Source organism: Anguilla anguilla, chromosome 15, assembly GCF_013347855.1.
Source record: "Anguilla anguilla isolate fAngAng1 chromosome 15, fAngAng1.pri, whole genome shotgun sequence".
Taxonomy (NCBI): domain Eukaryota; kingdom Metazoa; phylum Chordata; class Actinopteri; order Anguilliformes; family Anguillidae; genus Anguilla; species Anguilla anguilla.
In genome coordinates, this window is record NC_049215.1 from 12,433,135 (window position 1) to 12,450,399 (window position 17,265).

General features: G+C 41.8%; 1 protein-coding gene across 1 annotated transcript; it reads right to left on the reverse strand.

Moving 5' to 3' along the window:
* Window positions 1-4,197: 4,197 nt before the first annotated feature.
* On the reverse strand, window positions 4,198-6,542 carry olig2 (oligodendrocyte lineage transcription factor 2). The gene is made up of 2 exons (XM_035392981.1): window positions 6,385-6,542; window positions 4,198-6,013 (listed from the first exon to the last, which is right to left on the reverse strand). The coding sequence occupies exon 2, from the start codon at window positions 5,982-5,984 to the stop codon at window positions 5,178-5,180; it is 807 nt and encodes a 268-aa protein (XP_035248872.1). The 5' UTR covers window positions 5,985-6,013; window positions 6,385-6,542; the 3' UTR covers window positions 4,198-5,177.
* Between the last annotated feature and the right edge of the window lie 10,723 nt (window positions 6,543-17,265).

The following is a 17,265-nucleotide window of genomic DNA, read 5'->3' on the forward strand; positions in this document are numbered from 1 at the left end:
TTCTCTCTCCCTCCCTCTTTCTCTTTCTTTCCTTCCCTTTCTCTTCCTCTATCTCTTTCCTTTTCTCCCTCCCTCTCCCCCTCTCCTTCTCTCTCTCCATGTCTCTTTCTCCCTTGCTCTCTCTGACTCACTCCAGATGCCAGGGTGCTAATTATGGTCCCTGGTGGATACTGAGGGCATTTTCTAAAGCCTTAGACAGACACACCCACCTGCATGCTCCTGTAGCTAATCCTGCACGCCAGTTCTCTTTAATCTCATTTACAACGCTGGGAATTGCTATTAGTTTTGTTTTCTGATTGCAAAATATGTGCCACAATACAGGAGCTGTTTTAGTTCAGTACACTATAGCTTTGTCTCCACTTCACCTCTCTGTCTCTGTCTGTCTCTCTCTCTTTCTCTTTCTCTTTCTCTTTCTCCCTCCCTCACTCTCTCCACATCTTGTGAACTGTAGACACATAGCCTTCCCTCCTTTGGCCTTTCTCAATCGCTGAGTCTGTACTTGAGATACGCAATGAGTGTGCAGCTCACGATTTAGGATGATAGAATAGTTTGGAACAAGATCAAAATTCAACATTATTTCATACCTTTCTGTGCATATTGTGGAAGCTTTTTAAATGAGCATAGTCACTGCCATGCTAAAACTCCCTGACCCTAACCTACACCCTAACCCTCCACTCTATTATTTAGAGGGTGTTCAAGGGTAGATTGATGATAAATAGAGGCGGATCTGTGCTGAACCCCCCCCCCCCCAACCCATGATTTACTTCTCACAGTTCTGTAAGTTATTGCAAATTACAGCTGTTTTGGGTGGAGACCATCTCTGTTAGTCTTATATTCATCTAAAAAAAAACAATTTGTCTAATTGAGAGAGATTGATTGGTTGCTCTTTTTGAATGAGTATTTTAGTGATACTGAAGCTAAGTTCAAATGACAGCGAGAGAAGAATGAGCTCAATCAAATTAATTTTAAATATTTTAACTCTACAGTGCTTGCTCAGGTATTAATTATCACGAACATCGTCTCGCATTAATATTTTAGTGGCTGCATTGAAGATAATATTTAAAGAAATGTGCTGTGTTTGTGTGTGTGTGTGTGTGTGTGTCTGTGTGAATGCACTTGTGTTTGTGTGTTGTGGATGGATGTTCATGGCAGGTGTGACTTATACAAATAGTTGCAGGGAAGAAAATTAATAAATATACATGGTCAGAGTTTGGATTTTTAAATGTTTTCAGTAATTTCTGTCGTTGATAATAACAGATGATGCATATTGTACTTATTTCTAATATTCCCTTTAATTTTTTCGTTCCAAATTTGACCTTAATAATCAAACACAATGTTCCCTACGTTATCAGCGGTGGACAGCATATATGCATGGTATCCTGAAAGAAGACTCGTATTGAAATACTTCACTGAATAATATGAGAGTCTTGCCGTGTATCTGCAGTAAAAATTCCAGTTTTTTGTGTATGTGTATCTAAATTCCTTAGTCTACATTTTTTATGTAAGTGCACCAGAATTAGTTACGACATTGTTTTTAGGACATAATTCCCTGATCTAAGTTTTACTGCATTTCTCGCAGAATTCCGTGGCCTGTGTTGTATTTGTGGTCTGATGATTATTGCCCTCAGTTCTTTTCGTCCGCTGCTTTGCCTTTAAAATTTACGTTATCTTTACAACTTGATGAATGCTATTTTTTGTTAGGAACGTACTTTTATTTGTTTATTTTATTCACATGTTTATGATTTACTCAATCAACTGAATTGTCAATGTGGAGTTGCCTGTTTTTTTTTTAAATTTTTTATCCCAGATTCAGTTAACCTTTGCAAGGTTTTGCCGATTGAGTTGCCACACTAATCAGTGAGCCTACAAAATGCTTACAATGAACTATAAGCAATGAGAAAATAGTCACATATCATTATATAAACGAATAATCCGTAAACTGATAAGATATTGTCAACTGAACTTTCCATCCCGTTCAGCACCAAATGACGGAACAGCACCTTTCACCATGCAGCCTCGGTCGGGTAGTTTTTGTAGGTCCGTAGGTCCGGAGCACAATCTGTTCGTGCGTTAACGGCAATTGCGACCAGTCGACCACCGCTGAATCTTTATCGGCTGGCGGACTTCTTCATTTAGTAATTTTGCAGTGTGTGAGCCACTAAAGAACTTAACAGTCCTTTAAAGATACACATGCATAATTTATTTATTTATTTATTTATTTCAAATTCAGATTCTGTTTTTGAACTTTTAATCGATATAGACATGGATATATAATTCTATATCATGTATAGGCCCATGCCTATTCCAATGTTCGCTATAATATTTTTTTTTGAACTGGGTCTGCCACTAAGCCTTAAGCCTACCAACCGAAATTTCATTTATGATAAAAAAAATTGAGACCTATAAACAAATCCTACTTCTGTTCTGTAGTAGCAGTGTAGCCTATGTAGCGCGTTATTTAACATGTCCTCCTTTATTTCGTTTGCATTATAGACACCGTGAATTCAAGACGTAGCCTATTAAAAATTAAAGATGAAATATATTTTCACTGGTGCGTCATTTACAAAAAAATACATGTTTAATTATGTCTTTAGAATGCCCTCATTGGCTTTAATAAAAAAAAAAACTGCTTTCACAATGAGAAAAAGAACAATAATTATAATAGAACCTACTGACCAGAATTAAGAAATAAACAGAATGAAATAAGATACATTAATATCTTATATAATATAGGCTATAGACTATATTTACACAATATACATAAATATAGACTATAGGCCTATCGTTGAGAACGCATCTGCATTTATCGTACATGTAGCCTACATAAAACCTTCTGTGGAACTTTTAAGTAAATTATCAATATTGCTGTTAACAGAGAAATGATTGAAAATACATTCTTTCCCTCATATTTTAGGTGACCCCATACACGGTATTGTGTTTTAAGCGCCGCTGTTTTCTTATTCTTTGTGAATCTGTAAGTTTCACCAGATATTAAGTTTCTCGGGAGCATCTTAATAGCAAAATCTAAAGTCCCTATATGAACCCACTCTGTTTAGAATCTATAGTGGTACTAATCCGTGCAGAGAATTAGATTCTGCCATTGTTTTTTAGTTTCAAGTGAATAACAATGTAGCCTACTCGCACGAAAACCTATTCAAACTCATGTCAGTAATTTGTCTCGTGGTGGATTTGCTCAGCAGTAGTTCCTGTACTATCTCAAACCGCTTTCTGTCCTAAATTAGGCTATATATTCTATTTTGTGCTCAAATTTTTCAGACTCTTATCGCAACTGTAAAACAGTATTCGTTTAAAGAACCATTGCTTTGTAATGGAGAAGACAGTCTCAGCAAACGCTGATCGGCAAACATCAAAATCGGTAGATGCCAGGGTAAAGTCAACATCTAACCGATCTAATTATATGTCGTAATATTTAATCTTCAAATAAGGTCTAATCTGATTAATTGAAAGTTCGCTAGGTCAGTTTCTGTGTTTAGGTGCAGGCTATGAATGCATGAAACAAGGCAATGAATTTGTGTTATTAAATTATTTGATCACGTAGGACTTTATGTGTCAAAACTAATAAATATAATGAGACCAAGTAGTCGACGCTCACCTTATTAACATATGTAATCCCTATCGAAAGACAACACATTTAGGTATGCACACATGCTATTTAAAAGGACATATAGGCCTAATATCCTAATATATAAGGTATATATTAACCTTTATATTAAATAATGGTTCGCATACTATTTGTAATTAGTAATAAAAAAAGAAAAAACTGTTAAAAGAAAATAAAAATTTAAAAAACTTAGCCCAAAGGCAAAAATAAATAACATGACGTATCAGACAAAATGAATAAATAAATTTGGCTTGAATTTCGGACTGGAACTGGGGATGATGATAATAACAATAACAATAATAATAATAATAATAATAATAATAATAATAATAAAAACATGTGCTACAGCATCAAAAACAGGTATTTAGGTCTAATTTAAAAAATATAGAAACGTGGCTACTTTTTTGGTTTTTAATTAAACTTAATCAATTCAGTTGTAGCTTTTTTGTAATGCATCTTTTTTAGTTGGAAATTAACTTCAATGCCATATAAATTTAAAACATGGCCTCAAGTCAATGTTTTATGTTATTAGGTAAATAGGCCCATGTGTGTAAAAGACCAGAATGAAACAAAAGTTAGACCATTAGTTAGATTTTTATTTACATTTAAAATCCCAACATCTCACTCATTCGTTTAAAATTCCAGCGAAATAAGTAAATAAATATCATTTAACACTTTTATACAAAAATAAAGAGGCAATCGTTCTTTTCATCAGGCAGTGACAGTAGCATGCTTGTGGAAAACACTATCAAATGGAAGAGTGGGTAAACTCCATACAGGCAGTGGCTGTGGATTAGCTCGGAAGACATTAAATAAACATTCGTGGGGACATGGGGAGACACAGGACAGAATGTGCAGAGCGCTTGCGATACAGCTAGCGTGACATCAGTGAGTTGGACGGCGAGTTGAGAAGCATAACTAAGATAAAAGATCGAAAAAATCACCAGAAACACATCAACAGTGGCCGTTCTAATAGATAATCTCCCATACTAAATAAGCAGAATTCTGGCTCTAAATATTTACACAGCAGACATAACCGTTTCAGTCATGTTATTGGGGAGGGAAGTTTTGTTCCTTCCATTTTTGGATTACCAGTCGCTAAACACAATCGAATCCAACTAGAATATCACTTTATATCATTTAAAAAAAATTGTTATCCGAACCATATGAGATTCTATCAAGATGAAATATGCACAAAGTAATTTACAAATAAGCGAGTACATCAAACAGTAAATGCTCACGCGGCCTAATATATTATTTCAGTGGTTGATGCCGTGATTCAGTCGGGCTAAATATTCCATGTTTGATGTTGCATAAGGTCATTGAAATTGAAAAATATATATAATAAAATATATAAAACAATACAGTTTCTTTTCCCTTGACAGTACATAATAATTGAACAAAAAAATTAGAGAGAAAAGGGAACACCAGACTTCTGCAAACTAAGCCAGCTAAATTGTTAGAAAGTTCTACATCAGGCGTATCACCTAAACAAAGGGATACAAGGCAGTTCGTTTTTTTCCTCTATCTCTCGTTTACAGTAAATTTTTTGGAGTTATTTGGAGTCAGTGGCGAGCCTCGGGATGCTGACCGCGCTCATGCCAGAGACGTGTGGAGGAGGCGCCTGGCACATGCTGCACGGGCAGGGCATCCCTGCGCCCCAGTGTTGGAAACTGCTGCCCAGAGGACCCGCGCTCGCGGAGGGCGCTTTCAGCAGTCCGTGGTGAGGTCTGACCGAAGTGACGGCTGAAATACCGGGCGCAGAAAGAGAAGCGGTAGACACTGCCGGTGGGAGGAGCGGGTGGTGAACCGGGTGAGATGCGTGGGAAACGGCAGGGTGACCCGGCAAAGGACCAGTGTGTGACAGGGTCCCACACGCTGATGGGTGGAACCCGCTGTGGTGACCGCCTCCGTAGATCTCACTGACCAGGCGCTTCATTTCTTCCAGAGAATTACTGAGCATCAATATATAGTTTCTGGCCAGAAGGAGAGTGGCAATTTTGGAGAGCTTGCGCACCGAGGGGCCGTGAGCGTAGGGCATCACTTCTCGTAACCCGTCCATTGCGATATTAAGATCGTGCATCCTCTTCCTCTCCCGACTGTTGATCTTCAACCTCATCGACTGAAGTTCGTTCTCTGATAGAAGCTTTCGGTCCTTCTTTGAAAGCATTTTCAGAGTGAGCCCGTCCTCATCATTGCTGGAAAGACTCCGCAGGTCAGTGCTCAGCTCCGGTGGAGAGTCGCTTTGCGTGGAGGAGACGGCGCCCGAGAAGCCACCTGTCTTTCTCACTGTAGACATAAAAATATCTTCCACCTCTGGGGAAGATGGCCTGCTGGACACTCGACTGGTATCGGAGTCCATGGTCTTCACTTCAATGTGCACAACTTGTCCTATGGGAGAACAGATATATCTTAGTAAAGTAGAGCTGCCGTTTTTTATTTATTCCATAATTTAAATATAGGCTAATCTGAGGTGTTTTTTTTTCATGCGTTTTTTCATTTTTCTTAAATACAAGTGTATATAATTCATAAACCAGCAAAAATGAAAAGTTTCTACAAAGTATTCCTATATTCATAGAGGATACAAGCGGAAATGTGCCAGAGACAACGATGTAAAAGTAATAATAATAAATGAAATTATATATTATATATTTGGTTTAAATATTCAAGCAATGAAACATGCCATTTGTTCCCGTGTCCTAAATTTCTTCGGTTTAAACTAATGTTTAACAAATTCATAAACAAAACCACGCTATACTTACCGAGAGCGAGAGCGCAGCACAGAGCAGAGGAAGTGTCACTCACAACTCGGCTTGTTATTCCAAATCAGTACTGACGGCCTATTGCAACCTTGGGCATGGCGACAGGTTTTTATAGCGGGCTCGACAATGAGGGGGCAAGTCTGAGGGAAATTGTTATTGTCTTTCATACTGCCAGCAAGGGACCAATAAGCTTCCTGCTAACGAGTAGAGTAGGGGGAGCGTGGAGGGGTGGTGAGGGGTCTCCAAATCTGATGTCATTACAAAAAAAAAAAAAAAAAAGAACAGGCTCAATTAAATCAGACACACTCAAGCAGTGGAATATGATCGAAAAAGACGGAAAACTGCAATGTAAAAGCAGGTTCATAGACATGCTGCCAGCCTATAATTAGCAATGCAGTCAAATAAAACATATTGGCGGAGACTACGACTCATTTTCCGCAATAAACATAAATCAACAGCAGTTTAAATTTTAAATAGGTACATCTACGCTTATTACGGAACAGTCGCGCAGGCAATCGATATCCTATAATGAAACGGAGAAATGTAAGTGTGAGATTTATATTATTAAACCTGCCCCCGCCAAAGTCTTGGGAGGCTAAAGTTAGAGCGGCTGCACTAAATGAAACGCGCTCGTGTGTTAAATTCACAGAGCGTCCTCAGTACAGCATCTGTTCCGCCTACTACAATTCAAAACTTGAACGTAATTTGTCTGCGCAAGCGTGACATTACATTGACAAGTAGGAATTAATGATTGAAAATAATATTCGTTTGTGAACAATCAAATGAAAAGGCGGTATGATTTTTCAAATCTATAGCCTAATCCAAATTTCTGAATCCATTAGTTTGGACCATTAAAAGGGAACTGAGAGTCTAAGTATACCCGTCTCTTCTCTGGTCCGTAACTAATTATTGCAATTTGAAGATCTGTTGAAGAAGATTAGAGTAGGCTACAGAAAATGTGGTGCTTTCTGGTGCAATATGTTCCGCGCACGTTTTCTGTCCCCGACACACACACAGCGCGCGCCTAGTTAATGCACTGATTGCAGGTTTAGTTAACGCTGCGCTTATTGTTTTAACCCGGCGACCCCTCCTGCGTCTAACAGCTGACGGCGTTGTTCCTTAATTCAGCCGTTAAAGTGTGTTTAAAACGTTAATAAACGAAGCGTGCAAAATTGTTCTTTAACGGTTATGATCCGTAACATTTCAATTAGTCAAATCTGCAGTCACAACAGTGCACGGTCTATCAGCGACACTGCGAGGTAGGGGTGGGCGTTAAAGAGAACACAAATTATTTGCTATTACTCCAATACTATAAACAATCATTCTGCTCAATTATCATTGGTTTGTCTATTTTTGAAACGGTAGGCTAACTGATGTAATAACGCTGTCATATGGTTGCAACACACTACCATTTCCAGCAACTGCTAATACAATACCACTACTACTACTACTACTACTACTACTACTACTACTACTACTACTACTAATAATAATAATAATAATAATAATAATAATAATGGTGTTATTATTATTATTATTATTATGAAGAAGAAGAACAACAACAACATCAAAAATTACCATTATTGCTGTCACCACCATCATTTTCTTTTTAAAAAGTAATTTATTATTATGCGTGGATATACAGCATATATGGTGCAATAGCAATGTGGGAAAAACAGTTTTTTGGGGATAATATACACACGTCTTAGTGATTATTCAAATGCTGTTTTCTGGAGCATACTACTGTTTACTTTTTTACACTAAAGGTAAATCCGTTATACTCCATTAACATGGATGATTTGACTGTGTATGGAACTATCTAAATGGTTCCAATTGTGCTTAACTTTTTAGGCATAATTATCACGTGCCTAACACGTAAGCATACTACTCTGTCACTAAAAATGCTATCATCAGAGAAACTACACTTCCGATCATATTTAGTGGGACAAACATGAAAAGTACACTGAGAACTGAAGAAATTCATACTAAAGGCAACATTGTCATTACTGCCTGTGTCATACATAATGTATACTAATTTGTCTGATAGTCATTAATTTCATTGAGGAGGAAAGTGCAGAAGCACAATCTTGGCCCTGTGAGCCTAGGGTCCACTAAGACCTGCATGGGGTTAATCAACATTCCTCCTCTACCTCTCATTAAATACACTACCTTCAATATCAACACCAAACTAAAAAAAACAGTTTTTGGAGGGAAAAACATGGGGTGGAATTTAATCATCAGTTAAGTCAAAGGAAAAAAATCATGATTCAGGTACATTAGACCAATTTATAAGGAGCATTGGAGAATATTTATTTCTTTAAAAAGACTATCCAAATTCTTGAACAAATATCAGATTTTTAGACAGCACATAGTAGCATATTTTCTTTGACATATCATGTAACTAAACAGAGCAGCTATGCTGTGGCATGCCTGAAGTGTAAAATAACAATATGTAACAGTAAAAGACTGTTCATTGTCTGTTATTCTCCACCAGAGGCAGAACTGTGCCTTCCCTCACTATTGTCCTTTCTACACACCCACTACATTCTCTGACCTTTGACTTTTACTGCCATCTGTTTTAATGCTGATCCTTTGCTCATTTACAGAAGAAATAAAAAAATTCATAAATATTTATTCACCAGTGTGTGGGTGTAGATCACTGGGGGTCATGCCTCCTCCCCAACTTTGGGCAAACATCAAGTGGAACTGTTAGTGTGTCCCCCCCCAAAAAAAAATCCTAAAGAAAATGAAATTTCTTGTATGTTTTCCCCCAAAGTTGAAATGAGATTTATGTCCTTGCTACAGTGTATGAATTACAATTTATATTCTATATGCACCAAATATTATGCTTCTAAATTCTGCGCAAATCATATTTTATTGTGGGCATATACATGTTTGTCCCTCACAATTTTAAGTTTTCCTTTGTTTCTCTAAAAAAGATGCATGTACTGATAAATGTTAGTCAGTGTACCAGCTAGGCTACTGTTTTTTGTAAACATTGGTGAAAAATATACATACAGCAAACACTAATACAGACATCATTTCTTATGAAAAATAAAAAAATAAAAATAAAAACATTCACAGATATTCTGTACACTGAAACTAAGTATTGTCTTTGCCACAACTTTTGAAAGCTCGTCTACTACATGCAAAGTGCAACTATCCATTGGATCATAGTTCTAGTAGGCCTACTCACATTAGTGCATACGGGGCCTTGTCACCGACGCTGTACTTTCCCTTGTGATGGGGTTGACCAATTGCCGTTTGTAACGTGGCCGGTAAGTAGCTGCTAAGGTGAGTTACTTGGCGCACAACTGTGCAGTAGACGACTGAGCGCGAAGACGGCGGATTCGCACGCCTCCCATATTCCCACTAGTGAGACACAATGCGGTTCCTGCGAACGCGGGGGAGCTCTGGAGAACATGTCACAAAATCAAGGTTATTAGCATACTTTCATTGTTTCTCCCTGTTCCACGGCCCCTTCGCTCGGTGTGTGTGTTGTTTAATTGTTTTCTCCTCCCGTGTCTGCCCGTCTGTTTGCTTGTTTACTCGCGCTGAATAAGATTATGGTAATGAGAACGGATAAACCGCGCCACTGTGAAAAGTGCCATTTTAATCACTGCGTTCAGTTGAGCGCGATGCCTTCATTAGAGATTCTCATAATCTCACTTGTTAGCGTAACAAATGGTAATAAATGCCTTGCGGGTTAGACTTAAAATATTAAAGGACATTAAAGGAGACCACGGTTAATGTTTGCGTTTATTTCTCTGTATCATTATTTTAAATGTCAGGCTAAGCGAATAACAGTGAATCAGGGAGAATATTTTCTAGACTTACTCCCGCAACGACTATTGTCTTTAAACTAAGTACTCTATGTGGCTTGAGTTAGAGAGAGAGAGAGAGAGAGAGAGAGAGAGAGAGAGAGAATATAAATTTAATTTTATACATTAAAATCATGTGCAGCCACACCGAGATGTCTAAATGGACTTATTATCCAGGGAGATATTCCAAGGATATGAATGATCACGTAGAAATGTGTGTGTTTGCTTTGCTTCTGTAAATAATATGCTTTAGTTTATAGAAAACAAGTGTGATTTACAGTATGTGGCATGTGAATTAGAGCTGTTAAATAGTGATACACTGTTGGGTGTGGCATGGTGTTGGGTGTGGCCTCCACACTTTGTATAGGGACTGAGTAAGAATACTACCTTCTGCAATTCACAAAGTATCTCAGAGCAGCAGTGCTGATCTAGGATCCGTTATCTAAAATGATCCATTATGAGATAAGGACAAAACTGAGCAAAAGTCAGTCCTTTTAGGAGGGGGACAGCATCGCTGCACTGAGAACCAGTTCCATACCTGCAGTTCCCTTTGGAGGGCCTGTCGTTGTTGCCCTCTGTAACTTTGCGGTTACTCTGGTGAAATGATGCTCAGAGTAGCTTATCAAACAGGTGAAAGGTCTCTGTGCTGCTCGGAGCTGGTACATGCTTAATTTCACAGATCTGGTGCAAAATACGGAACATTGAAATGGAAGGAGAATTATCACATTTACTTCAGCCTGTTAGCCTATAATTATTCTGTGGTTAGCATTGGTACGCAAATCTTAGTGCATTGCGCTGAATAACAGTGCATGTTTAATGGAGAATGCTCTCTCCGGCATTCTGTGGGCCAAGTGCTTGATTGCAATGCTTTTGCCACCTTAAGGCTAATTGTTCTGAGGCGATTAATTGATCCTGTACAAACCAACCTGTTCTTCATGTGGATTCTATTATCTCTGCTTCCTGCTGCTTTCCATGGAACACATTGATGTTCAGGGGAATGATGTTTTAGAAGACAAATGGATCCAAAGTCCTTAGTGGTCTAAACAAGACATTAATATGATTGCTAAAATGATGACTGGACGATTGTACACTATAACCTTCTGAGACCGGGCGACTGGGAAATGTTTAAATATTTTCTTTTTTTGACATAGTACAAGTGTTTTGAACGACTAACCATGTTTCAGTGAAAATCTTTTTTTAAAAATTCCATTTGTAGGTTTCTGCTAGTGGAATATATGGTTCTTGAGAAAGACTCGTATCCCATAGTAACTAGTGTCAATGTCCATACACATCCAAAGTGTATTTTCATGGTTATGAGGGTTCATGGTTGTGATGGTTTGTGGTTGTGAGGGTGCATGGTAGTGAGGGTTAATGGTTCTCATTTCTGAAGGTGTGCGGTTGTGGAGGTTCATGGTTGTGAGAGTCTGTCTCTGCTCATCTCTCACTGTGTCCCTCCCAGAGATGACTGAGTGACACTGACCATCTCTGTGCCCCTTGGTCGCTTATTTACATCCTAATCCCACTGTCTGCTCCCATAAGCTGCAGGTCCTCTGTCTGCAGCTTGCTGAAGCAGGAGGTGGTTTGGGATGTCACAACACTACTGCATATTTTTTAAAGGGGGGCTTTGTCTGGGACTTTCTTTGCAGATAATGAAGTTGAGGGTCATCATCATAATGATGAGTGCAACTTACAAATTTTGGCAGGGTATGCACACATCCCATATCCAGTGTTGGGGATTAGTTAAACTAGTAGTTTAATTACATTTTGCAGCAGTTTGCTGGTAGTTCAACTAAATTCAAATTTGTGTAGTGGTTGTAGTAATTAATTCGTTTTTTGTCATTTTGAGGTGTTAACTACAGAAACTACCAACTGTTTTTGGCGCTAAAATATTTTTTTTTCAAACCCATTTGACCAAATGCTGCCTCCACCTTTTCTTTTCCCTCTAATCCTGATTGGTAAGAAGCATTCCTCTCCACTATAGTTGCCAACGATCAACTGCCAATTGGCACACATTTCTGGTTCCGCCCACTGAGCTGTATAGTGGTTCTCCCCATGTGCAAAAAGAAGACATTGGTTTCAGTCAATTCTGAGGAGCATGATAATAACAATTTGTAGATCATTTTTTTACCAAGTACTTTAAACTACATTTTTTGAGTAATTGCAGTTTCACAAGCTACAGTCCATTTCTCTTTAGGGTAGCATTCAGTGGGAAGTAATTGTTAGTTGGTATGACTGTTTTCAGAGCCCAACACCACCCATACCAGCCTTCAGCAGGGAAAGTCACCAGTTGCAGGAGCTAATAAAATTGCAGCATGCTTTTATTTTTGTTGTTTGTGCATGAAAATTGTGTCACTGATTTACTGGATCATTCCGGTGTTATAGAATGTTCCAGAGTTTCTCATAGATTCTGTGGAAATTGAGCAATGCATGCTGTTTATTCATTTTTAAAATAGTTCATAAGGTTTTTGGATGAGCCCTTCATGCTCACTCTCGCCAGTCTCTTTCTGCTGTACCTCACCTCTCTCTTCTTCTTTCTGTCAGTACCTGTGCGACAGGTGGTCTAATGTTGTTCTCTCTCTCTCTCTCTCTCTCTCTCTCTCTCTCTCTCTCTCTCTCTCTCTCTCTCTCTCTCTCAGGTTGATGTTGTTCTCTCTCTGTTGGGTGATGCTGTGCTCTCTTTTTGTTGGGTTGTTGTTCTCTATCTTAGTTGGGTTGGTGTTGTTTTCTATCTTAGTTGGGTTTGGTGTTGTTTTCTATCTTAGTTGGGTTTGGTGTTGCTCTCTATCTTAGCTGGGTTGGTATTGTTCGATGTTGCTTAGGCGGGTGTTGTTTTCACTCTCTGTTGGATTTCTGTGTTCTGTTTCAGTTGGGTTAGTATTACTCTCAGGTCGATGTTGTTCTCTCTCTCTCAGTTGGGTTGATGCTGTGCTCTCTCTCTCAGTTGGGTTGGAGTTGTTGAATGCCAATACTGAGGAGGAGCATATGTGAACCATGCTTAATCCCTCTAATCTGCCTTCGAAATAAAAAAAAAGAATAAAGGGGAAAGAAAAAAGAAAAAAAAAAACTCCTCACTTTTTCCTGGGGGCTCCTCCGGCCATACAACCACCACCCTCCCCGCCCACCCCCCCCCCCCAAGGATTGCCCAACAGAAGCCGAATGAATTGGGATAAACTAATGCCACTTCTGTTCAGCCTGATTTTCTCAACTTGGATCAACATGAAGTGAAATTAAAACAAAACAATAGAGAAGACTGTTGAAAGGAAGTGGGGGTGTGGGGGCAGGGCAGTCCATTGGGGGGGGGGGGGCAGGAGGGGGCAGGTAAATACCCCTGTATTACCTCACCTCAGGCCTACTATTCATGAGCAGATTAGCCCGCACCGAACCCTGAGAAATATATTTGTGTCTTTTAGGGAAGCACGGTTCTGTGTGTGTGTGTGTGTGTGTGTGTGTGTGCGGAGGTTTGGGATGGGGGGGTGTGGGGAGGGGGGTAAGGGGGAAGGGGGAAGGGAGGGGGGGTCCATGTATAAGGCTTTATCCCTACAACAGCTATTAGGAGGTAATTAAGTCCTAACACAGAAGAGCCTCCCATCGCTACTATAACACCACTGCAAATGGAAAGCTTACAAGCTTCTTTAGAACAGGGCGACAAATTGAATGGAACTCATTGGGGTTTAGCTATTATTCCTGGGGACCCATCTGGTTGGTAAAAGAGAAAGGGGATTTGGTGGAGGTTGTGAGGGGTTGTGCTGGGGGGTATTTCTGGGGGCCAGGGGCGGCAGGGGCACACTGTCAGGGGGAGCGGAGGGGTGGTTTTTTTTCTGGGAGGGATTTCATCTCCTTTTCAATGGGCGGGCTGGGATTTGCTTTTGGCAAATGTTACAAATGTTTCGACAACCTGTTCTCTGATCCTGTGAGGTCACGGGGGGGCGTCTGAGCGCCTCGGCTTATTCCCTGGGCCCCCCCGGGGAACGGCCCGCCTCGAGCGATGAATGCGTCCCCGCGTCCGTCTTTCTGTCTGCCCCATCACACCCCTGAGCTGCTGACGCTTTGTTTCGTCCCGCGGCCTTCCTTTCCGGGACGAGAATGAGGCGGTTGATTCTGACCTTTTTTGACCTCGCGCCTCAATGCGTGGAGGGTTTATGAGGAACGAAAAAAGCCCCCCCGCCCTCGTCGTCTGGACACAAGGAGACACGTCGGACACAACGAGACAACATGCTGAGCTATAAATAGTCAACATGCAATCACTGGGATCGCACGCATGCACATTCAGACATGTAGCCAAGTGGCATTTTCCCAGAAAAGTTTAAGAGTGCATATAACCAGGCTAGTGCCAGATGTATAAAACTGACTTATTCACAGGCAGATCTAAGTCAACTTTTGAGGCTAGCACAAGAGAGGGTGAAAGATTCAGAAACACATATACACAACAGGTCAGCATAGTCCTATGGGGAGGGTGAATGGGGAGTGTGGGGGGTGGGTCCTGCAGGGACAGGGGGGTGACCAGGATTTGAACACGGTTCTAAAACCTGAACGGCCAGTGGAGTGCATGCCAATATGGGCCCAGCTGCTCAGAGCAGTGCAGGGCTTCACCAGCTCTAAAGCAATTAGTCTCACAGAGGGAAGGGGGGGTTCTGGGTAACTGCAGAGCTCTCCACTCACCTAACGAGGGGGGTAGGCCCCTCCCCGCCACATTCCATCAGCAACAGGTTGCTTCTTCTCTTTCTGCGCAGTGATTTGCAGCATCCAGTGCCCTCATGGTCACCTTCCAGGCTGTAAGTGGGTGCAAACAATGCTATTGTCTTCAGACTCTTAGCTTGCCAAAGGAATATCCCTCTGCCTCTCTTCCTCTCTTTCTCTCTCCCTCTCTCTCTGGCTCCGTCCTCAGGGGAGCGAAGGCACACAAAGGCTGTGGAGATGAGTGCTGTTGTGTATAGGGCTGGAGGGTGCCATCTTCAGCACACATGTTCCACAGGACAATGCGGCCTCTTCAGCGTCCATGGAGAGCTGCTGCCTTTATCACCCTGCCTCCACACTCAACCGCACGCTGGTACTGCGTCACGCTAACACACTAAGACTCCATCAACCAAACGCTACGCTGGTACTGCGTCACGCTAACACCCCGAGACTCAATCAACCACACACTACGCTGGTACTGCATCACGCTAACACACCAAGACTCAATCAACCACATGCTACGCTGGTACTGTGTCACGCTAACATACTGAGACTCAATCAACCACACGCTACGCTGGTACTGCGTCACGCTAACACACTGAGACTCAATCAACCACACGCTACGCTGGTACTGTGTCACGCTAACACACCGAGACTCAATCAACCACACGCTACGCTGGTACTGCGTCACGCTAACACACTGAGACTCAATCAACCACACGCTACGCTGGTACTGCGTCACGCTAACACACCGAGACTCAATCAACCACACGCTACGCTGGTACTGCGTCACGCTAACACACCGAGACTCAATCAACCACACGCTACGCTGGTACTGTGTCACGCTAACACACCGAGACTCAGTCAACCACACGCTACGCTGGTACTGCGTCACGCTAACACACCGAGACTCAATCAACCACACGCTACGCTGGTACTGTGTCACGCTAACCCCGAGACTCAATCAACCACACGCTACGCTGGTACTGCGTCACACTAACACACCGAGACCCACTCAGCTGCACCCTGGTACTGTGTCACGCTAACACACCGAGACCCACTCAGCTGCACCCTGGTACTGTGTCATGCTAACACAGAGACCCACTCATGCTGGTACTGCGTTACGCTAATGCAGTGACACACTTTCAACCACTTGCTACCTACAGTAACACTAATGCAGTAAACCTCAGCCTGAAGTACTGAGATAAACTCACTGCATCATGCTAAGGTGCTCACACTCACTCTGGTGCACTGGCTTTATGTCACACTGACACACTGATGATGTCATAACAAACCTCATGGAAACTATGAGTCAGATTTGAGAAACTGAAGACCTAAAGGTACAGCCAATTCTAATGGTCAATGTAGGAGAAACAGGTGTCAAATACTGTTAAGATAAGCTAAAAAAAAAAATGATGAACTGGAAAAGAATGAGCAGAACTAAAAATCTGAAAAGCTTAAACAGGGTTTCTGCCTTGATAGGCACTGGAATGAGCTGAAGTGGTTGGGATTCCTGTGAAGTCCGGGTGATTGTTGAATCACTCAGAAAGAGAAGAGGAAGACAAGGGGAAGACACAAAAAGAGCAGACTGATTGAATTAAAGTAATACCGGCTCAGGATTTGGGGTTTGTGGGGGGGGGGGGGGGGGGGTCCGATGTGGAGGAAGAATAGCTGTGTGTGAGGGGGAGGGAGGAGCGGGGGGTTTGGCAAGGAGGAAAGTGGGACTTGTGGAGGGAACAAGACAACATTTTCTTTTCTTTGCGCGGTCGTCCACCCTTCAGATGAGCTGGTTTTGTTGTGCGGCGCTCCTGGCTGTTCCCTCTTTAGCGAGCTGGGTAGGGGGTACCGATGAGCTGTTTGTCGGGGTGAATCGGCTCGGAGTGGTTCACATCATCAGCGCATTGATGCCGTCCCCTCCCCTGTTGTAAAACAAGGGTCTGTGTGCCTGTCGGAACACTGGGGGCATTGTGTCCCCCTCAAAACCGCTATACCACCCAGAATTCCCCCCCTCCCAACCCCCCATACCTAACTGCCCCTGGTGCAAGCTTTGCCCCTGCATCTCCTCACTGCTCCATAGTACTCTGCTGCTCTCCCTCACTGGCCCTGTGTCAGGGGTGTGTGTGTGTGTGTGTTTGTGTGTGTGTGCCTGCCTGTCGAAGAGTCCCACTGGAGGCTGGATGGGGTGAGTGGACGGAGGGGTTAAAGAAGAAGGGATGCTGAAATTGTTAAGGAGATGCAGAGGGAAAGTCAGTCAGTGGGGGGGTGTGGGGAAGCGTGGGAGGGGGGGCGGAGCCCAACGTACCCCCCCCTCGCGGTTAACACGGGAGGTTAATGGAAAGATTGATGTATGGTGACGGGCGGACAAAACGGAGGGTGGCCATAAAAA